The sequence below is a fragment of the Oncorhynchus masou genome, chromosome 6, assembly GCF_036934945.1.
Source record: "Oncorhynchus masou masou isolate Uvic2021 chromosome 6, UVic_Omas_1.1, whole genome shotgun sequence".
In the NCBI taxonomy this organism is placed as follows: Eukaryota; Metazoa; Chordata; class Actinopteri; order Salmoniformes; family Salmonidae; genus Oncorhynchus; species Oncorhynchus masou.
Window position 1 is genome coordinate 57,916,475 of NC_088217.1, and position 23,762 is coordinate 57,940,236.

The window sequence follows — 23,762 nt, forward strand, 5'->3', positions numbered from 1 at the left end:
TGTACAGGGCAAGCAGAAGACACCATAGGAACGAGTGGAGGCTTGATATTAGCTTCATTACAATGGCATTAGTTCCCATTAACAGTGTCACAATTTTGGATTCAGGAAGAGTTCCTTCAAACCCAGAGACAGCACAGTGCTGAATCAATACCTTATGGTAACACCAAACAGAACATAGAACATGGGGTGCTTATAATTCATTTCATGTATATACTGTGTTTACTTTCCCTGTAATAATTATTCTGTCATCTGTCCTGTGTTTATGGTGAAGCACTCAGAGTTGAAGAACTCTTTCCTCCTCGCCAACGGGCTGGACCTCTCCATAGGCAGCGGTGGATGATCAACATAGCTATAATTTACCACTCCTCCATCATCTTCATCCTCATCCAGCTCCTCCAGACACTGGCTATCCCTATCCAAACCCCCATCCTCATCCTCTTCCTCTTGCACATTGTCACTGCACACTTTGACCTTCTTCTTGTTGTTGTTTCTCACCGAGGCTTCCAGGGCCTTCTGCTTGCGGTAGAAGTGAGAGAACTTGTTGAAGATGATAGTGATGGGCAGGGCCACCACCAGGGTCCCACCCAGGATGCAGCCACTGGCCGCCAACTTGCCGGCCACCGTGACGGGCACCACATCGCCGTAGCCCACGGTGGTCATGCTGACGGTGCCCCACCACCAGCAGGCAGGAATGGTATCCAGGCCCACGTCCTCCTCATACTCTGCAGTATAGGCAAAGCCAGAGAACACGCACACACCCACGCCTAGGTACAGCAGCAGGATGCCAACCTCCCTGTAACTGTGCTACAGAGATACACAGTGGCAGATAAACACAATATGTCAGAGTGGGTATGTGATATAAATTCCATTAAATTCAGAAATTCTTCTATTTGTGATCATTTGCAAGACAATACAGGTGAGGATTGGGTGGTGAATGATTTGGGAATTGAATGCCCTGTAATACACTTCTCCAAATGGATCAGAGATAAAGGCAGTGCCTTCCAAGATTACCCCTGTTCAGTTTCTAGTTTTAATTATGCAATTTGTGATACAAAATAGGCCTAAAAAAACTGAACAGACAGCTCAAAAAAATGTAATTGACAGCATGAGTGCTACATTTCAGTCGCTAAATTTCACAGTAGGATAAACTGCTTATAAATATACGATGTGATATGAATTTGACACTATCAACACAGAATGACTCACAATTATAACGTCATGTTCTGTATGAAAATGTATGATAGATGTGATATGATACTTTCACATATAATGGGGTAGTGTAGTTGTAGTGGTATGGCTCACCCTTAGCGTTGCTCCCAAAGACCTGAGGCCTGTTGAATGTCTGGCCAGCTTCAGAACCCTGAATATCCTCATGAGGCGGAACACCTGCACCAATTTGCCCAGGTTCCCCAGCTCTGATTCACTGCCCAACACCAGGTCAATAGGCAACGTGATATAGATAGGCAACACCGACACAATGTCGATTATGTTAAGCGGGTGGCGGAAGAACTTTCTCCTGTTGGGTGCCAAAAGCATCCGCATCACTACCTCAAAGGTGAACCAGCAGATGCAGAAGAACTCCAGCGCTTGCAGGGTCGGCTCCTCCACTTGTTTGCCATCCTTGTCAAAGTGCTGGTACTCTGGAAGGCTGTTAATGCACATGATGGATATGGAGGTCAGAACCACAGCTATGGAGAGAAAGCTGAAAAGCTTACTGGGAATGGAGTAGCCCGGGTTCTCCAGAGTCAGCCACAGGTACTTCCGGGCGTTTCCACAGCGTATTTCCTGGAAGTGCTGGATGTCCTTGTTCAGGTCTGAGATCTCATCCACAGAAGTGTCCACACTGCTAACATCACTCTCCTCATCCCAGCTCTTGTGGCGGCTCTCTAGTTTGCGATCATGGTAACGGTAGCTACAGCAACTGTCCAGGAAGAACTCATTGATTCCCCAGTATTCAATTTCCTGGCAGAAAGAGAAGATGCACAGTTCCTCCATGATGTGGAGTTTGCCAGTCTGGTAGAATTGCAGTACGTAAGGGAAGAGTCCCGGGTTGCGGTCAAAGTAAAACTCCTTTTGTTGGGCGTCGTAATCGTCGCAAACTTGCAATATGGCCTCCTCGGACTCGCAGGCCAGCAGGCGTCCCAGACGTGTATCGGGGAAATTACTTAGAGTGCTCGAGAACAGGCTGCGCTTCAGGCCTCCAACATTGATGTGCACCAGGATGTCCTCAGCGTCCTGGACCCAGGCTCGGAGACTCTCTTTTACCATGTTGCCCCCTCACTAAAAGATAAAAGGTAATTATGAAGATTCACCATAAATAATAGAAGGCTATTTACTAAACTATCAACAACATTGACATCTACCAATAAAATATATGTTCACTAGAGTGGTGACTATGAAAGGTTTGCAATTACATTTCAACACCTACATAACAAAGACAATACTAAAACATGAGGTTTGTGGCAGAACATTACGATAATGCCATTTCAATAACACAATGATAATATTTTGCCCAAAGACCAGAAGAATTTGGTTCAAATAATTCTCATATCGAGCATCCCACTGGGAAAAAACTAGTTGAATCAACATTGTTTCATTGTAATTTGTCAATGTGTATTGTGACAAGGAATCTACATGAAAAATACATTGAATTTGAAAAAAGTTATCAACTGTTGTTTTGAGGGTGAAAATCCAACCACAGGATTGTCCTCATGGTAATCAAATTTAAACATAGATACACCTTCTATAAAAATATGTTCAATTTCTGCCTTTAAAACTATGTCAGATCTTCAACTTTCTTTCCACTATCAGAAAAAAACTATAAGGCTGGACAGCACCTCTTACATGAGAATTGATCTATCTTCAGCTACCCTTTGGTTGCCCATCCAGGGTTTTAAACAAGCCGAACCCTGTTTAGCTTTGATATTTGTCACTGATTATTACCAAAGTGCTATTATGAGATTGACTGTTGAGTGATCACTTAAAAGCTAAATAGATTCACTGTTGCAATTTAAGTAATTAACAGAGACAGATAAATTAAAATGTAACCATACTTCTATCAGTTGAAAATAATTCAATTTTACTTTGAAATACAATAAATAGTCTAAAGCTAAGTCTATCTAACAAACTTATGTAACATTAAAATGAGTAACACATCCATTGCAAAATTTTGAGATTACTGTAACAATAAATGTGTTCTTATAGAATGGTTTATTTCAAATTCGACATTACAAAGTACAGTATCAATGGCAGCCGATACGGAATATTTGACACAATTCACACAAATACACTTTGCACAAGAAAATCATCAACGCAATAAAAACTATAAAAACTTTAACATACATATCTTCTGGGACTGCAAGTAGCCTAGTGGAGTGTTGGGCCAGTAACCGCAAAGGTTGCTAGATCAAATCCGTGAGCTGACAAGGTAAAAATCTGTCGTTTTGCCCCTGAGCAAGGCAGTTAACCCACTGTTCCTAGGCTGTCATTGTAAATAAGAATTTGTCCTTAGCTGGCTTGCCTAGTTAAATAATAAATAACCGTCAGTGCGAAGGAAGAACCCTTTTAGGTTCTAGAAAGCACCTTTTTTTTAAAGAGTGTATGATGCGCACCGCCCTCAATCCTGTCCCGCTGTTTGCTGGTTACACCAGAGTGCCACACTTGCGGCGCATATTCTGTCATTGGCTGTATGTATCTGGTGTACATCATCACCATGTCCTCCTGTAGGACAGAGCTACAGTATATTTCGGCATTGCATGGCCTTCTTGAAGATCACATCCACCTGTACTATCCAACGGAGGTCTGCCTGGATGAGGATGCCTAGGATTTTTATGGCTTCAACTCTCAGGAGCTCTGAGTTATTGATGTGCAGTGGTGGTAGGTGTGAAGTAGTTTGCATTTCTACGGGTGGAGAATCGTGTCTCTGGACTATGACTCCAAGTCGGACAGATCTTGTTGAATTGAAGAGGGTGCAGTTTGGGGTTGCACCTCTACTAAGTTAAGGTCATCCATAAACTTCCACTGCTGCGTTGCTTGCTGCAATGTTGATATATGCAATGAACATCAGGGGTCCAAGCAATATTCCCCGGGGGAGGCCACATGACACTGTCCGACATGGAGCCAAGGTACTTCACTGCCTGGTGCCTGTTAGATAGGAAGTCAGTGATCCACCTGACTACTGATGTTCGATGCCCCATGTCTAGGAGTCTGGTGATGGACAAATTTTGGCAGACTCTTTAAAAGGCCTTGCTAAACTCAGTGGTGACCAGTGAACAGATGAAGCCAGGCTTATTGGAGTGCTTGTACAGCTCGTTGGTAAGGTCCAAGAGGCAGTGGGTGGTGGAATGACCCTTGATCCAGCCAAATTTATGGTCATCGATTTGGGGAAGGATGTATCCTACTGCCCACTGGGAGATGAAGCTTTCGGCTGCCTTGCATAGAGAGAAGGTAAGGGAGATCGGTCTGATTTTGATAACACTGGGTGGATTTGTCTTGGGGAGGAGCACCACAGTAGCAGCTTCCCACTCCTTTGCGACCACACTTTGATCGAGGGAAGTGTTTAGGATAACGGCCATGGGTCCACTTAGCTCGTAAGCAAACTCTTTAATGAGCCTGCCAGGTAATCCGTCTGGGCTTGTTGCATTTTATTTTTTTTATTTTACCTTAACCAACTTCTCATTCATACAGTGCCTTCAGAAAATTTTCATACCCCTGGACTTATTACACATTTTGTTGTGTTACAGCCTGAATTTTACTCTCCAATCTATACAAAATACTCCATAATGACAAAGTGAAGACATATTTTTAGCTAATTGAGTTGTAGCTGTCAATGAAAAGCATAAAATGTGTGTGAAGATAATGTCTTGAGTGTAATTTAAAATGTTGCAACAAGAAGGAATAGAGGGGTGTCTGGCAAACCTCTCTTTCCAGAATGCATGCACTCAGCTCTCCAGAATGTGCTCAGCGGTCTCCTGCCAATTCTTGCGTATGAAATATTGCCTCAATATATCCACATAATGTCCTTCCTCATGACGCCATCTATTTTGTGATACTTGTGTACCTGTGTCCTCCAGCATCTTCACAAGGTTGTTCTGCAGTTGTTCTGGGATTGATTTGCACTTTTCATCATGTATGTTCAGCTCTAAGAGACAGAACGCCTTCCTGAGCGGTATGACGGCTGCTTGTTTATACTTGCGTACTATAGTTTGTACAGATGAACATGGCACCTTCAGGCGTTTGGAAATTGCTCCCAAGGATGAACCAGACTTGTGGAGGTCCACAAGTTTTTTTCTGAGGTCTTTGCTGATTTCTTTTAATTTTCCAATGATGTCAAGCAAAGAGGCACTGAGTTTGAAGGTAGGCCTTAAAATACATCCACAGGTACACCTCCAATTGCCTCAAACAGTCAATTAGCCTATCAGAAGCCTCAAAAGCCATGACATAATTTTCTGGAATTTTCCAATCTGTTTAAAGGCACAGTCAACTTAGTGTATGTAAACTTCCGACTTCAACTGTGTTTTAGATTCTTCAAAGTAGCCACCCTTTGCCTTGATGACAGCTTTGCACATTCTTGGCATTTTGATGTCTTTTCTACAATGTAGAAAAGAGTAAAAAAATAAAGAAAAACCCTTGAATGAGTAGGTGTGTCCAAACTTTTAACTGGTACTTTTAACTGGTACTGTATGTCACCTAGTAAATGTACCATTAATCCCCCATCATTTGATTACATTCATTTTGGTTAATGAATGAATTAATAACAGTAATTTAACATTCTCATTCTCAGAGTGGAAAGGTTGTTTGTAAAGTTCACAACCTGCTACACTTGTGAGAAACATATTCATGTAGGAAAGTGTAATGTTTTTCTTCACCTCACACAATAAGTCAACAACATATACGTATATTTATTTACATCCATTGCAAATTTTTTAATAATCACCAAGCCTTGATGTGAAAGAGCGAAATATCGTGATATGATGATCCCATATATCCAGTGGAAATGTCATAAACAGCTGTCTGTCCTGAGGCTAGTTGATACAATGTTGCAAGTTCGCTATTGACAGCCAATTCAGGCAGCACCCTGTTGATGATTTGATACAATTTTGTACTTCAATAGCTCAAGTCAAGACAAATAGAAAGGGAGGCAGTCTAGAGAGATAAATGTGATTGAAAGAACCAGCATTTTCATCAGGATATTTTCTCTTGTTTTTATTTGTCAGCTTTAGGCCTATATATTTTGCTTAGTTGACATGGCTTAGTTCCAGGCCTATTCCTGCAATGGTCTATAGGCTTTCTCTGAGTTGTATGCGGTCATTTCTTTAGCCGCCAATGTATTTTTATTTAATTTAATTAGGCAAGTCAGTTAAGAACAAATTCTTATTTACAATGACGGCCTACCCTGGTCAAACCCGGACAATGCTGGGCCAATTGTGCGCCACCCTATGGAACTCCCAATCATGGTCGGATGTGATGCAGCCTGGATTCAAGGTACTGCAGTAACACCTCTTGTGCTGAGGCAGTGTCGTAGACCACTGCACCACTCGGGAGTATCAATGTGTCCATATGGCAGAGTCAGGTGCTCTCGCTTTAGTTACATTTCCAAGGGATTAGTTCTGGCAACGGCCTTGCTGAGGGACCTTACAGATAATTGTACTGAGATGAGGTAGTCATTCAAAAATCATGTTAAACACAATTATTGCACACATGCAACTAATTATGTGACTTGTGAAGCACATTTTTAGTCCTGAACTTATTTAGGCTTGTAAGAATGTCTAAAAACATAATTCCACATAGATATTATGGGGTATTGTGAGTAGGCCAGTGACGCAAAGTCTCAATTTAATTCATTTTAAATTCACGCTGTAACACAACAACATTTTGAAAAAGTCCAGGGGTGTGAATACTTTCTGAAGTCACTATATCCCATGGCTGGATGGTTGGAGCTGGTCTTGATGGTAGGTAAAAGGGAAGCTGTGATGGGTCGATGGCGGGTATGGACTGGATCACAGAGGCTATTGATTTGTTAAATTCATTGTCTATTCCTCGGCTAATACCTGGGCTAAGGCCCCTCAATGTGGAAGGTGGGCTCAGACTTGGAGATTATCATTAGACTTGTGTAATCAAATAGCATGCGACGGTCTGTGGAGATCTTCACAATTGCTGTAATAATCTGTGCAGAATCTCGAATGGCATTGATCACTTGCACTTTGTACTTTTAATTTACTGTAATCTCAAATGCAATCCAGATCATTAGACCAGAGTGAATACACATTCATCTGTTGTATAAATTAACAAAATATTTGACATTATATTCCCAATTGAACTTTGCTGTGCTTGTAAATGGTTAAAAGGGCAGTGACAGGCATTTGGGTGACAACTAAGCCAAAAATTGAACTGGCTAAGGCTTTCGACTCTGTCAATCACAACATTCTTATTGGCAGACTCAACAGGCTTGGTTTCTCAAATGATTGCCTCGCTTGGATCACCAACTACTTCTCCGATAGAGTTCATTATGTCAAATCGGAGGGCCTGTTGTCCGTACCTCTGGAAGTCTCTATGGGGGTGCCACAGGGTTTAATTCTCGGGCCGACTCTCTTCTCTGTATACATCAATGATGTCACTCTCACTGCTGGTGATTATTTGATCCACCTCTACGCAGACGACTCCATTAAGTATACTTCTGGCACTTTGTTGGACACTGTGTTAACCAACCTCCAGATGAGCTTCAATAATGCCATACAACTCTCCTTCCTTGGCCTCCAACTGCTCTTAAATGCAAGTAAAACTAAATGCATGCTCTTCAACCAATCGCTGCCCACACCTGCCCGCCCGTCCAGCATCACTACTCTGGACGGTTCTGACTTAGAATATGTGGACAACTACAAATACCTAGGTGTCTGGTTAGACTGTAAACTGTCCTTCCAGTCTCACATTAAACATCTCCAATCCAAATTTAAATCTAGAATCGGCTTCCTATTTCGCAACAAAGCATTCTTCACTCATGCTGCCAAACATACCCTCGTAAAACTGACCATCCTACCGATCCTCGACTTCGGCGATGTCATTTACAAAATAGCCTCCAACACTCTACTCAACAAATTGGATGCAGTCTATCACAGTGCCATCCATTTTGTCACCAAAGCCCCATATACTACCCACCACTGCGACCTGTAGGATCTCGTTGGCTGGCCCTCGCTTCATTCTAGTTGCCAAAGCCACTGGCTCCTGGTCATCTACAAGCCTATGCTAGGTAAAGCTCCGCCTTATCTCAGCTCACTGGTCACCATAGCAGCATCCACCCGTAGCACACGCTCCTGCAGGTATATCTCACTGGTCACCCCCAAAGCACATTCTTCCTTTGACCGCCTCTCCTTCCAGTTCTCTGCTGCCAATGACTGGAACGAACTGCAAAAATCTCTGAAGCTGGAGACTCTGACCTCCCTCCCTCACTAGCTTTAAGCACCAGCTGTCAGAGTAGCTCACAGATCACTGCACCTGTACATAGCTCATCTGTAAATAGCCCATGCAATCTACCTCTACCTCATCCCCATACTGTATTTATTTATTTATTTATTTATCTTGCTCCTTTGCACCGCAGTATCTCAACTTGCACATTCATCTTCTGCACATCCTACCATTCCAGTGTTCAATTGCTATATTGTAATTACTTTGCCACCATGGCCTATTTATTGCCTTACCTCTCTTATCCTACCTCATTTGCACATGCTGTATATAGATTTTTCTACTGTATTATTGATTGTATGTCTGTTTATTCCATGTGTAGCTCTGTGTTGTTGTATGTGTCAAACTGCTTTGCTTTATCTTGGCCTGGTCGCAGTTGCAAATGAGAACTTGTTCTCAACTAGCCTACCTGGTTAAATAAAGGTGACAAAATGCTTACAATAACTTAAACAACAATGCAGTTTTAAGACAAATAAGAGTAAAGAAAAATATTGACTAAATAAACTAAAGTAAAAAATGAAAGAACAACGATAAAATAACAATAATGAGGCTATATACAGGGGGTACCGGTACAGAGTCAATGTGCCAAGTCAACATTGCCAAATATCATGTGGCTGTCCATTGTACTGATTTATGCACAAGCACAAAAGTAGAAAAAACATTTTGACTCTACTTGTAGTCTAGATGAATGGCAATGCCATCTTTTCATGTTGGATAAACAGTTATGTTTGATGTCCTAAACTAGGCTACCTGGCTAAAATGCTTTCTAGCCTAACTTGCATGGGCAACAATGAACCGTCTAGCTAAGTAATTGTTTCTGACAATGACATTTTGCTGTTGATGTGATTTGATTGGTTTGATGCCAAATCCAAACTGGCTCTTGCTTATACATTGGAGTTGCTTATGAAGATGACATTGAATGTTTATTTCAACACTGAATTCAGCCTTTAGATGACAAACATTATTGGTGCAAAACCAGCTAGTTCCATCCATATACTCTTTATTTAACTAGGCAAGTCAGTTCAGAACATTTTCAATGACAGCCTAGGAACAGTGGGTTAATTGCCATGTTCAGGGGCAGAACAACATATTTTTACCTTGGAGATTTGATCTTGCAACCTTTCGGTTACTAGTCCAACGCTCCATACACTGGGCTACCTGCCGCCCTCTTGCACTGTGCAGTAAATTATGTTTTATTCAGTTGAATTGGCTCAGCTGCTAAACCTGAGAAGATTAGGGATGAGTTGCACCAACATGGATTAAATCTTAAAGTGGTTTAAATCAAGGTTGATCTATTCATCTTGTTAAACCAAACTTTAAACCTTCCTTAGATAAATATATATATTTTTTACTAAACTAAGTTTATTCACTGACATTTTCAACCTCTCCCTGACCCCGTCTGTAATATCTACAAACAGACCACCTTAGTTCCTGTGCCCAAGAACGCCAATGTAACATGTCTAAATGATTGTCGCCCATTGTAACAGTATAACTTTTAGGGACTCCTGAGAAAACCAGCAAACCAGGCTGTCGTCTTGTGAAACAGTGGATGTAAAGAATCTAGCGAGCTAAAGCATTTGCTGCAAATAGAATGTACAATTGTGAAAGCTTGCTGTGTACTGTGTAGTGGAGGATGAAAATAACTGTATGCCTATGGATGTGTAGCTAGCTACAGTATGTAGCCGATCTGTTATGGACCCTAAAACGTTAGGTTCTGAACTAATATTCATACCAATCTATGAACCTCAGCTAGCATAGTTCTTGTATCAACTTAAAGTCTGAATGGCATTAATGAAGCCTATGGATAGAGTAGAATATAATAACTTTATTGTGCCAAGGGTGCAAGTCCTATATATAAATGTGCTGTAGTTATTTCCACGCATGAGATTCCCACATTGTAGCCTGTACATTGAATATATACACTGATCATGGCAATAAAGGTGCGGTTCAGGTATAATCTCTGAGACATTCTTTTTCAGTCATATCAAACTCCATTATTTGAATGATGCTGTGTCTGCATGTACAGTGGGGCAAAATAGTATTTAGTCAGCCACCAATTGTGCAAGTTCTCCCACTTAAAAAGATGAGAGATGACTGTAATTTTCATCATAGGTACACTTCAACTGTGACAGACAAAATGAGAGAAAAAAATCCAGAAAATCACATTGTAGGATTTTAAATGAATTTATTTGCAAATTATGGTGGAAAATAAGTATTTGGTCAATAACAAAAGTTTATCTCAAAACTTTGTTATATACCCTTTGTTGGCAATGACAGAGGTCAAACTTTTTCTGTAAGTCTTCACAAGGTTTTCACACACTGTTTCTGGTATTTTGGCCCATTCCTCCATGCAGATTCCTCCATGCAGCAGTGATGTTTTGGGGCTGTTGCTGGGCAACACAGACTTTCAACCCTTCAAAGATCTTCTATGGGGTTGAGATCTGGAGACTGGCTAGGCCACTCCAGGACCTTGAAATGCTTCTTACGAAGCCACTCCTTCGTTGCCCGGGCGGTGTGTCTAGGATCATTGTCATGCTGAAAGACCCAGCCACGTTTCATCTTCAATGCCCTTGCTGATGGAAGGAGGTTTTCACTCAAAATCTCTCGATACATGGCCCCATTCATTCTTTCCTTTACACGGATCAGTCGCCCTGGTCCCTTTGCAGAAAAACAGTCCCAAAGCATGATGTTTCCACCCCCATGCTTCACAGTAGGTATGGTGTTCTTTGGATGCAACTCAGCATTCTTTGTCCTCCAAACACGACGAGTTGAGTTTTTCCAAAAAGTTATATTTTGGTTTCATCTGACCATATGACATTCTCACAATCTTCTTCTGGATCATCAAATGCTCTCCAGCAAACTTCAGATGGGCCTGGACATGTACTGGCTTAAGCAGGGGGACACGTCTGGCACTGCAGGATTTGAGTCCCTGGCGGCGTAGTGTGTTACTGATGGTAGGCTTTGTTACTTTGGTCCCAGCTCTCTGCAGGTCATTCACTAGGTGTGGTTCTGGGATTTTTGCTCACCGTTCTTGTGATCATTTTGACCACACGGGGTGAGATCTTGCGTGGAGCCCCAGATCGAGGGAGATTATCAGTGGCCGTTTCCTAATAATTGCTCCCACCATTGATTTCTTCAAACCAAGCTGCTTACCTATTGCAGATTCAGTCTTCCCAGCCTGGTGCAGGTCTACAATTTTGTTTCTGGTGTCCTTTGGCAGCTCTTTGGTCTTGGCCATAGTGGAGTTTGGAGTGTGACTGTTTGAGGTTGTGGACAGGTGTCTTTTATACTGATAACAAGTTCAAACAGGTGCCATTAATACAGGTAATGAGTGGAGAACAGAGGAGCCTCTTAAGGAAGAAGTTACAGGTCTGTGAGAGCCAGAAATCTTGCTTGTTTGTAGTTGACCAAATACTTATCTTCCACCATAATTTGCAAATAAATTCATATTTGTATGTATTACAATAATACACTTCAACAGTGTTTACCACTCCTGCTTCTGGGTCATCAATGATTACATATTGTAACTATGCAATAGACTAGAAGCATGATTGATTTGTAATTCATATACAGTATACAGAAAAAAACTATGCATATCTAACTCCCTTCATCTGCATTAATCTGAGGACACAGGATAGTATTTCAATGAGATACTTAATTTCAACCAGTGGAGAATGTGAAACGCTTTATTGAAAGAAGTTCATTATCTAGGTGTTATAAATACATAAATGCATTATAATTATGATAATTGTAATATCATGAATACAAGTTTAATCTGTATTTCAATGCACATATGGTGTGCATTATATAATGAGGAAGAAAGACAAGGTGGGGAGAGAGATGTAGAAGACAGAAAGGGAAAGAGGTAAAGAACAGAGGCAGACAGCATATGATTCATGAATTACAGTCCTACCCTAATATTCTCTTAGTTCATCACAATTGTGGTGTCTCCTAAGGAGCCTTGGGCCCCCAGTTGGCCCGAAGGTTATCTTAAGAGCGGGTGAGGTGGTGATTACGGGACTGGATTCCTCTCTCACATCAAAACATACCTGCAGATGAGAGAGCATGATTAAGCCTTGTTCTTTTTATTCTAACATGGTCAGTCATCTTAAATCAGGAGGTGAAATGTAAAACTGACCTTGGATATTTAACTCTGGGACTACTACATCTCTGTCTGTATTTCAATGTAAAGCATCTCTTTAATAATACTCCTGTTTACCCGACCAAGTGACATCTCACCTATGATCATGCTGTGCCCTCTGTGTCAGCCAGTTCAGATGCGGGAGGGGTTCACCAAAAGAGCTGATATAACCTAGAGGATTTAGGGAGAAGGGGGATAGGGATGAAGTGAAGGAAGAGAGACTGTTATTGTGTGTGTGTGGTCTCAGCTGGTGTCCACACTAAAGTGGCTACAGAATAGTTTATGCTGAAAAACAGACACATGAGGACAAACAATTGAAGATAATGTCAATAGAATATACTGTATGTGACACAGACACCTGTTGGAGTGTACCTGAAGCATTTAAATATAGAGTGCTATGTGTCTCACCACTTGGTTATTGCAAGGCTAACTCCCAGGGAAATCATGACTTGGCAGCAACAGATAGTCCACTGAAAATGGCTGTGTTTATGTGGTGTAAATCTGAAAATTAGCAGCTGACATCTTAAGTTTTTTTTAATGAATGCATGTGAGACAGGTTTCATATACAACAAGACAGGCAGAGATGGAGAAAAATAACACAGAACAGTTTAATTACCTCTGGTTATGGACACTTTGCCAGCAATAAAGCTTCTACTGCCTGTTCCCCAGACAATGAACATCTGGCATTATCTAAGTTTTCTACCCCTTGGTCAGCTTGCTCTCTGAAAGTAAAGAAAACAGCTTATTTTTTTATAGATATGAAAACAATAACTGAGATATGACTGTTCAATCTAAAGCAGCAGATGTCATTTTTAGGATACCTCAATACAGCTCAGTGCTGCTTACCTGAGATGCCATCTTCGTAGGTGTCTGCTTTGACTTCCTTTGTGTTGGAAAAAAGTTGCTTTCAGAATAAATATTTTTGATAGAAAATAAAAAAGGTTTTGCTCTTGACCAAAAGACACAAATGTACCTCCATAGCATATAACAATTTGCCTGTGAATAAAAACACCTTCATACAAAAGTGCTACTGTCTGCAGAATTCTTGAAGCACAACCGAAGATGCTACCATATCCTGCCAGCATGCCCACAAGCGAGACACTCAGGAGCAGAATGATGATGCGTGGAAGAGGGAAAGGAATGAGATGGGAAAAGCACTTTGTTGCAAGTTGGGGAGGAGGGCTAATATCTGAACAATAGACTATTCAACCTTTACTAAAAAATAGTCTAATAGCCGAGCTAGGTGTGAAACCCCCTCACTCTTATCACAGACCATATTTGCTCTAATGACCAAGGGGTAGCTTGCTACTCAATGTAATAAAGCAATCTAAAAATCCAACATTTATTGACTTGATTATTCTCTGCATTCTTAGCTTAGCTAAATTGTATAGTCGTTGTTCTTTCTCGATGGACAAATGTGGTGCTTCACAGTTGTGAAGAGGGTACGACAACACTTCTTCCCCCTCAGGTGGCTGAAAGGATTTGTCATTGGCCTTCAGATCCACAAAAAGTTATACAGCTGCACCATTGAGACCATCTTGACTGGCTGCATCACCGCTTGGTATAGCAACTGCTTGATATCCTACCGCACGGCGATACAGAGGGTTGTGCATACGACCCAGTACATCACTGGGGCAGAGATCCCTGCCATCCAGGACCTCTATCCCAGGCCCCCAAAAATGTCAAAGACTCCAGCCACCTAAGTCATTGACAGTTCTCTCTGCGGTACCGATGCACCAAGTCTGGAACCAACAGGACCCTGAACAGCTTCTACTCCCAAGCCATAAGACTGCTTAGTGGTTAGTTAAATAGTCAACCAAACAGCTACCCGGACTATCTACATTGAACCTTTTTGCACTAACTTCTTTTGACTCATCACATACGCTGCTGCTACTGTTTGTTATCTATCCTGTTGCCTAGTCACTTTATTTCTAGTTATATGTACTGTACATTTGGAAAGTATTCAGACCCCATGTTACGTTACACACAATACACCCATAATAACAAAGCAAAAACAGGGTTTTGCTAATTTATTAAAACTTCTTATGGATAGGTGGGAAAGTCGCGTCCCACTTGGGCAAAAACAGGGAAAATGCAGCGCGGCAAATAAATAAAAAAGATATATTAATCAAGCTTTCATTAAATCACACATGTAAGATACTCAATTAAAATTACACTCGTTGTGAATCCAGCCAACATGTCATATTTTAAAAAGGCTTTTCGGTGAAAGCATAAGAATCTATTATCTGATGATAGCACAACCAGTAAACAAAGAGGGTAGCATATTTCAGCTACACAAAACTAAGAAAAAAAATAAAGAACATGCATTACCTTTGATGAGCTTCTTTTGTTGGCACTCCAATATGGTAGGCTTAAAATATAAGATGTGCATATTATTTGTGGATTTGGATAGAAAACACTCTGAAGTTTCTAAAACTGTTTGAATCATATAACAGAGTATAACAGAACTTATGTAGCAGGCAAAACCCCGAGGACTAACCATTCAGAATTATTTATTTTTGAGGTCACTGTCTGTTCAATGAGTTCTCATGGGGAAACAATATTTCTGAGTCACTTGTTTGCAGTTCCTACCGCTTCCACTGGATGTCACCAGTCTTTGGAATTTGGTTGAGGTTATTTCTTTGTGCAATGAAGAAGTACGGCCATCATGAAAAAGGGTAACGCTGTTGAGAGTTGGGCAAGACTTGAAAAGTAGCGTTAGTTTCCTCTCATCCTCTATTGAAAAAAGATAGACCCGTCTTCAATTTGATCGATTAACGTTTAAAAATACCTAAAGTTGTATTACAAAAGTATTTTGAAATGTTTTGGCATAGATACAGGTACTTTTGAGATATTTTGTAATGACTTTGTGCAAATTGGAAGCTGTTTATTTCTGGATCAAACGCACCAAATAAATTGACATTTTGGATATATATGGACCAATTAATCGAACAAAAGGACCATTTGTGATGTTTATGGGGACATATTGGAATGCCAACAAAAGAAGCTGGTCAAAGGTAAGGCATGATTTATATTTTATTCCTGCAGGGTTGAAATATTATTTCTCTCTTTGTTTACTGCTGTGCTATCATCAGATGATAGCTTCTTATGCTTTCGCCGAAAAGCCTTTTTGAAATCTGACATGCTGACCGGATTCACAACAAGTGTAGCTTTAATTTGCTATCTTGCATGTGTGATTTAAATCAAATCAAATCAAATCAAATTTTATTTGTCACATACACATGGTTAGCAGATCTTAATGCGAGTGTAGCGAAATGCTTGTGCTTCTAGTTCCGACAATGCAGTAATAACCAACAAGTAATCTAACTAACAATTCCAAAACTACTGTCTTATACACAAGTGTAAGGGGATAAAGAATATGTACATAAAGATATATGAATGAGTGATGGTACAGAGCAGCATAGGCAAGATACAGTAGATGGTATCGAGTACAGTATATACATATGAGATGAGTATGTAAACAAAGTGACATAGTTAAAGTGGCTAGTGATACATGTATTACATAAGGATGCAGTAGATTATATAGAGTACAGTATATACATATACATATTATATGAATAATGTAGGGTATGTAAATATTATATTAGGTAGCATTGTTTAAAGTGGCTAGTGATATATTTGACATCATTTCCCATCAATTCACATTATTAAAGTGGCTGGAATTGAGTCAGTGTGTTGGCAGCAGCCACTCAATGTTAGTGGTTGCTGTTTAACAGTCTGATGGCCTTGAGATAGAAGCTGTTTTTCAGTCTCTCGGTCCCAGCTTTGATGCACCTGTACTGACCTCGCCTTCTAGGATGATAGCGGGGTGAACAGGCAGTGGCTCGGGTGGTTGTTGTCCTTGATGATCTTTATGGCCTTCCTGTAACATCGGGTGGTGTAGGTGTCCTGGAATGCAGGTGGTTTGCCCCCGGTGATGCGTTGTGCAGACCTCACTACCCTCTGGACAGCCTTACGGTTGTGGGCGGAGCAGTTGCCGTACCAGGCGGTGATACAGCCCGCCAGGATGCTCTCGATTGTGCATCTGTAGAAGTTTGTGAGTGCTTTTGGTGACAAGCCAAATTTCTTCAGCCTCCTGAGGTTGAAGAGGCACTGCTGCGCCTTCTTCACGATGCTGTCTGTGTGAGTGGACCAATTCAGTTTGTCTGTGATGTGTACGCCGAGGAACTTAAAACGTACTACCTTCTCCACTACTGTTCCATCGATGTGGATAGGGGGGTGTTCCCTCTGCTGTTTCCTGAAGTCCACAATCATCTCCTTAGTTTTGTTGACGTTGAGTGTGAGGTTATTTTCCTGACACCACACTCCGAGGGCCCTCACCTCCTCCCTGTAGGCCGTCTCGTCGTTGTTGGTAATCAAGCCTACCACTGTTGTGTCGTCCGCAAACTTGATGATTGAGTTGGAGGCGTCCGTGGCCACGCAGTCGTGGGTGAACAGGGAGTACAGGAGAGGGCTCAGAACGCACTCTTGTGGGGCCCCAGTGTTGAGGATCAGCGGGGTGGAGATGTTGTTGCCTACCCTCACCACCTGGGGGCGGCCCGTCAGGAAGTCCAGTACCCAGTTGCACAGGGCGTGGTCGAGACCCAGGGTCTCGAGCTTGATGACGAGCTTGGAGGGTACTATGGTGTTGAATGCCGAGCTGTAGTCGATGAACAGCATTCTCACATAGGTATTCCTCTTGTCCAGATGGGTTAGGGCAGTGTGCAGTGTGGTTGAGATTGCATCGTCTGTGGACCTATTTGGGCGGTAAGCAAATTGGAGTGGGTCTAGGGTGTCAGGTAGGGTGGAGGTGATATGGTCCTTGACTAGTCTCTCAAAGCACTTCATGATGACGGAAGTGAGTGCTACGGGGCGGTAGTCGTTTAGCTCAGTTACCTTAGCTTTCTTGGGAACAGGAACAATGGTGGCCCTCTTGAAGCATGTGGGAACAGCAGACTGGTATAGGGATTGATTGAATATGTCCGTAAACACACCAGCCAGCTGGTCTGCGCATGCTCTGAGGGCGCGGCTGGGGATGTCGTCTGGGCCTGCAGCCTTGCGAGGGTTAACACGTTTAAATGTTTTACTCACCTCGGCTGCAGTGAAGGAGAGTCTGCATGTTTTCGTTGCAGGCAGTGTCAGTGGCACTGTATTGTCCTCAAAGCGGGCAAAAAAGTTATTTAGTCTGCCTGGGAGCAAGACATCCTGGTCCGTGACTGGGCTGATTTCCTTTTTGTAGTCCGTGATTGACTGTAGACCCTGCCACATACCTCTTGTGTCTGAGCCGTTGAATTGAGATTCTACTTTGTCTCTATACTGACGCTTAGCTTGTTCGATAGCCTTGCGGAGGGAATAGCTGCACTGTTTGTATTCGGTCATGTTACCAGCCACCTTGCCATGATTAAAAGCAGTGGTTCGCGCTTTCAGTTTCACACGAATGCTGCCATCAATCCACGGTTTCTGGTTTGGGAATGTTTTAATCATTGCTATGGGAACGACATCTTCAACGCACGTTCTAATGAACTCGCACACCGAATCAGCGTATTCGTCAATGTTGTTGTCTGACGCAATACGAAACATATCCCAGTCCACGTGATGGAAGCAGTCTTGGAGTGTGGAATCAGCTTGGTCGGACCAGCGTTGGACAGACCTCAGCGTGGGAGCTTCTTGTTTTAGTTTCTGTCTGTAGGCAGGGATCAGCAAAATGGAGTCGTGGTCAGCTTTTCCGAAAGGAGGGCGGGGCAGGGCCTTATATGCGTCGCGGATGATCCAAGGTTTTGCAAGCCCTGGTTGCGCAATCGATATGCTGATACAATTTAGGGAGTCTTGTTTTCAGATTAGCCTTGTTAAAATCCCCAGCGACAATGAATGCAGCCTCAGGATGTATGGATTCCAGTTTGCAAAGAGTCAAATAAAGTTCGTTCAGAGCCAACAATGTGTCTGCTTGGGGGGGAATATATACGGCTGTGATTATAATCGAAGAGAATTCTCTTGGTAGATAATGCGGTCGACATTTGATTGTGAGTAATTCTAAATCAGGTGAACAGAAGGATTTGAGTTCCTGTATGTTTCTGTGATCACACCACGTCTCATTAGCCATAAGGCATACGCCCCCGCCCCTCTTCTTACCAGAAAGATGTTTGTTTCTGTCGCCGCGATGCTTGGAGAAACCCGCTGGCTGCACCGACTCCGATAGCGTCTCTCCAGTGAGCCATGTTTCCGTGAAGCAAAGAACGTTACAGTCTCTAATGTCCCTCTGGAATGCTACCCTTGCTCGGATTTCATCAACCTTGCTGTCAAGAGACTGGACATTGGCGAGAAGAATGCTAGGGAGTGGGGCACGATGTGCCCGTCTCCGGAATCTGACCAGAAGACCGCCTCGTTTCCCTCTTTTACGGAGTCGTTTTTTGGGTCGCCGGCTGTGATCCGTTCCGTTGTCCTGGGTGAAAGGCAGAACACAGGATCCGCTTCGCGAAAGTCATATTCTTGGTCGTACTGATGGTGAGTTGACGCTGATCTTATATTCAGTAGTTCTTCTCTACTGTATGTAATGAAACCTAAGATGACCTGGGGTACTAATGTAAGAAATAACACGTAAAAAAACAAAAACTGCATAGTTTCCTAGGAACGCGAAGCGAGGCGGCCATCTCTGTCGGCACCGGAAGTTGACACCATTGATTTTAATGAACGTTTGAATTTTATAGAACTTTATTTGAATCTGGCGCTCTGCATTTTCCCTGGCAATTGGCCAAGTGGGACATTTGCGTCCCCCTACCCCAGAGAGGTTATTAATCTACACCTGTTGTTTGCGAAGCATGAGTCAAATAAAATTGTATTTGATTTAATTTCAATTTTGACTTTAAACCAAGTTCAAATTTAATCTTTTTGCTCTGTTTTAAAACCAAATTTAAAATTAGATTAGGGATTAAGCAATTCATGTGCTCTCTTAAAATGCGACTTCACTGATTAAATGACAAGTGCGGCTCTTGTGGGGATTGCCATGTGCATATAAAAATTGTTGATGTATAATTTGGAAGACGGCTCTCAGTTTAAAATCAATGCACTTGAAATGTCAGTTTACAGACAGAGATTCATAGACAATCTGAAGTAGGTTAATCATAGGTAATGTAATTTGTTTGCCTTATAAAATCTAAAATAATGTCATAGGCTAAAAAGCATTCTGTTGGTGGCATTTGAATATAAACTATCAAATAACTTTTATTTTAGACACTTCCCCCCTACACTAATTACAAACCAATATGAAAAGCATGCAGACCTGTCAACAGGACTATCATTCGATATTTGTACAAAAAATATGCTACGACACTAAAAGAAAGATGAAGTTAAAACAAAACAGAAAAATGACAAACTCACCTCAGGATAATTTTGTTCTTCTTTTCTGTTTTGTCCCGAAATAACTGAATATAGTCTCTATCCCATGTTAAGTTTGAGAGGCTGTAACTGGCTGAATCTTTATACATTTCAGTCTTAACTCATGCTTTAGGTCTACTAACAATACCATTAAGTTTTTGTTCTTTTGATAGGCATCGGCATAACTAAATTCAGCACTTTCTCCACTTCAGCAAAGCTTTTGTTACTGCAACAGCACTCGTACTGTATCTCATCTTCTCTTACGCTTGTGATTGCATACCATCGTCACACATAAAGGTTCATCTGCATTTCACGGTACTTTCCGTGTGGATGTTATCTCACGACAAGTAACCGCACATCTCTCTCCAAGGATACATCAGCCTCCTCGCGCCTGTCTTGAGGTATGGAAGTGCAAACGTGTTTGCTCCTGCTGATTATGATGTCATGCACAACTAGAGTAGTCTATTTCTATCATTTTATTTGGTCCTGCTGCGCTTATCACTCAAAATTCATTGTTTGTATTGAATGTTATCAAATTCTATTTTTGTGAACATACAATTCTAAATAACAATCTTCAAGATTTAAACACATTTCTTAAGAACATTAAAGCTATACTTATTAATGTGTGCATAATCTACCATCAAAAAGTGGACCCCCAACATGTACAACAAATGTTTATACATTTCATTTTCATATGCAAGTATGCCCTATACTTGATTTAATACATATTTAGTTCTCAATGAGTGATTTTCCATGAGAGCAAGTTGAGCGATATTACTTTTTTAAACCATTTCAAATTATTGTTTGGGTAATGATAAGTTACACCATTGTAGGCCTAGGCCTATTTATATCATCAAGGAATATGCTTAATTATTTGAAATTGCTATAATAATTCAAGCTAAATTGTGTGAAAGATTTTATAGTCTATTACAAGCCCAGTGACCATAAACAAGAATTCTATTTGTTGGTAATTAGTAGGTTATCTAATGCAATGTTCTTGCCAAAAGGCTGTGGTAAGACGTGGCACACACTGGTTGAATCAACGTTGTTTCCACATCATTTCAAAAAAATTATGTTGAACCAATGTGGAATAGATGTTGAATTTATGTCCGTGCCCACTGCCCAGTGGGGAATGTCTTGACGCTGACAATGCAGCAATCCAGTAATCCTTACTATGAGACATTTGTGATTTATCAACATTTAATAGCAACACTACTATGTCTTGATAATGGAATGTAACTGACAATAGCACAGCATAGAGGGGTGTCAAACACACCCCTGTCCTTGAGGGCCACAGTGTCTGCAGATCTGTGCGCATGCTTTAAACATGTGTTCCATTTACACACAGACTCATTTGTAAATATTGATCCAATTAAAATGCAATTAATAAAGTACTATATAACAACATGCTATTAATATGTTGTTACTAAAGTGATTACACCCTTACCGGACAGGTATAAGATCAACTTAATTAAAAATCAATTCAAATCAAATACATTGTTCACATACACGTGTTTAGAAGATGTTATTGTGGGTGTAACGAAGTGCTTGTAAATAAGTTGTATTACTATACTATACTATACTATACTATACTATACTATACTATACTATACTACGCTATACTATAGGTATAGTTATCTGGACCCAGATTTAGCCTATTCCTGGGCTGAAAAGCACATTCAGTGGAGGTTTTCTATTGACCATGTTTTTATTTCATGAGTAAAATGTATCTAGGTCCAGGAAACTGGACATGCTGTATACTGTATAGGGGCCCTTGTGCAATGGAATTTGGCACTGTTGCTTTTCTTTTGACAATACCACCATCTGGTGTCCAACAGCCTTACCTGCCTAAATATGGTATTTATACTGCAGGTACAATCTGTACAATGCAATATATGTGAAGATAGTTATGTTCCCAGAATTATTATCAAACGAGAGCATCTTAAGACCCGGCTAGTCATTTGAGTGCGCTCTGATTTCTAAAGTAATTGCAATGTAGCAACAAGTGTTTTCTGTATACATAAACTCTATCCTGTATCATGTTCCACATGAATATGAAACTCCAGACATTGTACTGTGCTGAATATAAGAATGAGTATTTAACATCAGGCTAAATTTCCAAGATATTAGGTTTGTTCACTCTGGTTATCTACTCTGATTTCAGAGCACTCTGGTCTGAGTGTGTCAGAGCGCAGAATAACTGATGAATTTACAAACGAGCAACACCCGCTGAATATGACCGGTGTCAGTAAATGTCTGCAAAAAAGGTAATTCAACTATTGCCAGCAGCACAGTTACAGTCACTAACGCTCTAGGGGTGTGTTCGTAACTTCAATCTGGAATGCCAGAGTACACTCAGAGTGCACTCTGGGCATTCGTGAATTCGTGAATTCAGAGGGTTGTCAGATTACACCAAGATGCTCAAACTTCTTGAGAGGTTGCAAGGTGTTCTACCAATGTCATTTCAATATTGTAGTGAATTCAGGTGGTAGCCCCAACTGGGACTCAAACTCAGGTCCAGCAACTGTCAACCCAACACCTTCCGCCAAGAGATCCAAACCCCTTGATGAGGTCGCTAGGTGTTGGGCTAAGGTCGCTACAATATTGAGTATGTAACAGAAAATAACAGAGGAGACTAGTTAGTAATTAGTGCTCACAAAGACCAAGGTGCAAGCACAGAATTATAATTAGATTATATGTTTATGGTTGCAAGCACAGTGATGATATCAGTGGGTCCAGTGATGACCCCAGATGAGGGCGATGAAAATGCAGGTCCTGTGCAGATCAACACTTCAATACACAGTTGACACATCCAGCCCATTCTGATGCAAATTATATGATTATGAACAGGTTACAATTTACCCTACCGCTTTTTTGAATTCATTTGAACATCAGTGGGCTTTATTTGGATATCATATTGTTTGCATGAATAGTAAACTCTCATATACTTGGCAAATTTCTGATCTCTTAAACCGTAAATCACTGGGCTTAAGAGACGTGGCAAAACATTGGTGAAAAGGAAATTTGAGAACAGAATGGTTGTTCGCTTATTTGGGAAGAGAGACAAGAGAATCATATTGGTTAGGGGCGTGATATACCCCAGCATGCAGAACAGAAGCTGAACCCCATGTAACAATATTGTGTTACGAGCCTTTCGAGCCGACGCTGGGTCTGTTATGGCAGCTTTTGCAGCAAAATGGACCTTAAAATAAGTAACGAACAATGTCAGAAATACAAATGACAGGTTAACAATATGGACCGCCGTGGACGTAGCATCATGATATGGGGAACCATAAACAGCATAGTTATAACATAGAACGCCTGTGGAAAAAATTGTGAATGGTTTAGTAGCGAGCACAATGATGATGTCACTGAGTGCAGGGATGGCTGCCACACTCCAGATGAGGCAGATGAGGATGTAAGTCCTACGCACTGTACAGATCTGAATATGATGCAGGGGCTTACAGACAGCAATGTAGCGCTCTATGGCCATGCCTGCTAAGTTCAATGGACTGTTTCTGTTGGTTGTGCTTGTGATTACAAGCATCATACAGCAAACAAACATATTCAGGCCATATGGAAGCGCATATGTTATAACCTGTAGCATCACTGCAAAAGACAACATAATCATGTCGTTGATCACCAGGTGAATGTATAGAATATACCTCGGGTCACTGTAGAAAATATGACTCTTGAAGAAAATATACACAAAGGTTCCATTGATGTAGTTGATGATTACACCCAGGGCAATTGTTGTGAAGTTTTTAATGAAAGCGTCATTGAAGTTATCCAT

At 41.3% G+C, this 23,762-nt stretch overlaps 2 protein-coding genes across 2 annotated transcripts; both read right to left on the reverse strand.

Moving 5' to 3' along the window:
* Positions 1-237: 237 nt before the first annotated feature.
* On the reverse strand, positions 238-2,366 carry si:dkey-43k4.5 (potassium voltage-gated channel subfamily S member 2). Its single transcript, XM_064967950.1, has 2 exons — positions 1,303-2,366; positions 238-804 (listed from the first exon to the last, which is right to left on the reverse strand). Exons 1-2 carry the CDS (start codon positions 2,266-2,268, stop codon positions 238-240), a joined length of 1,533 nt encoding a protein of 510 aa, XP_064824022.1. The 5' UTR covers positions 2,269-2,366.
* A 1,869-nt stretch (positions 2,367-4,235) lies between these two features.
* On the reverse strand, positions 4,236-23,762 carry LOC135541636 (odorant receptor 131-2-like). Its single transcript, XM_064967951.1, has 3 exons — positions 23,423-23,762; positions 22,908-23,344; positions 4,236-4,430 (listed from the first exon to the last, which is right to left on the reverse strand). The coding sequence occupies exons 1-3, from the start codon at positions 23,760-23,762 to the stop codon at positions 4,236-4,238; spliced, it is 972 nt and encodes a 323-aa protein (XP_064824023.1).

Coding starts and splice junctions, on each gene's coding strand:
- si:dkey-43k4.5 (XM_064967950.1), bottom strand. CDS start 2,268: ATGGTAAAAGAGAGTCTCCGAGCCTGGGTCCAGGACGCTGAGGACATC. Junction 805..1,302: donor CTTTGGGAGCAACGCTAAGG/GTGAGCCATACC, acceptor GTATCTCTGTAG/CACAGTTACAGGGAGGTTGG.
- LOC135541636 (XM_064967951.1), bottom strand. CDS start 23,762: ATGGATAACTTCAATGACGCTTTCATTAAAAACTTCACAACAATTGCC. Junction 23,345..23,422: donor TGCTGTCTGTAAGCCCCTGC/ATCATATTCAGA, acceptor CCATCCCTGCAC/TCAGTGACATCATCATTGTG. Junction 4,431..22,907: donor AATTTGCCAAGTATATGAGA/GTTTACTATTCA, acceptor TCTCTATGCAAG/GCAGCCGAAAGCTTCATCTC.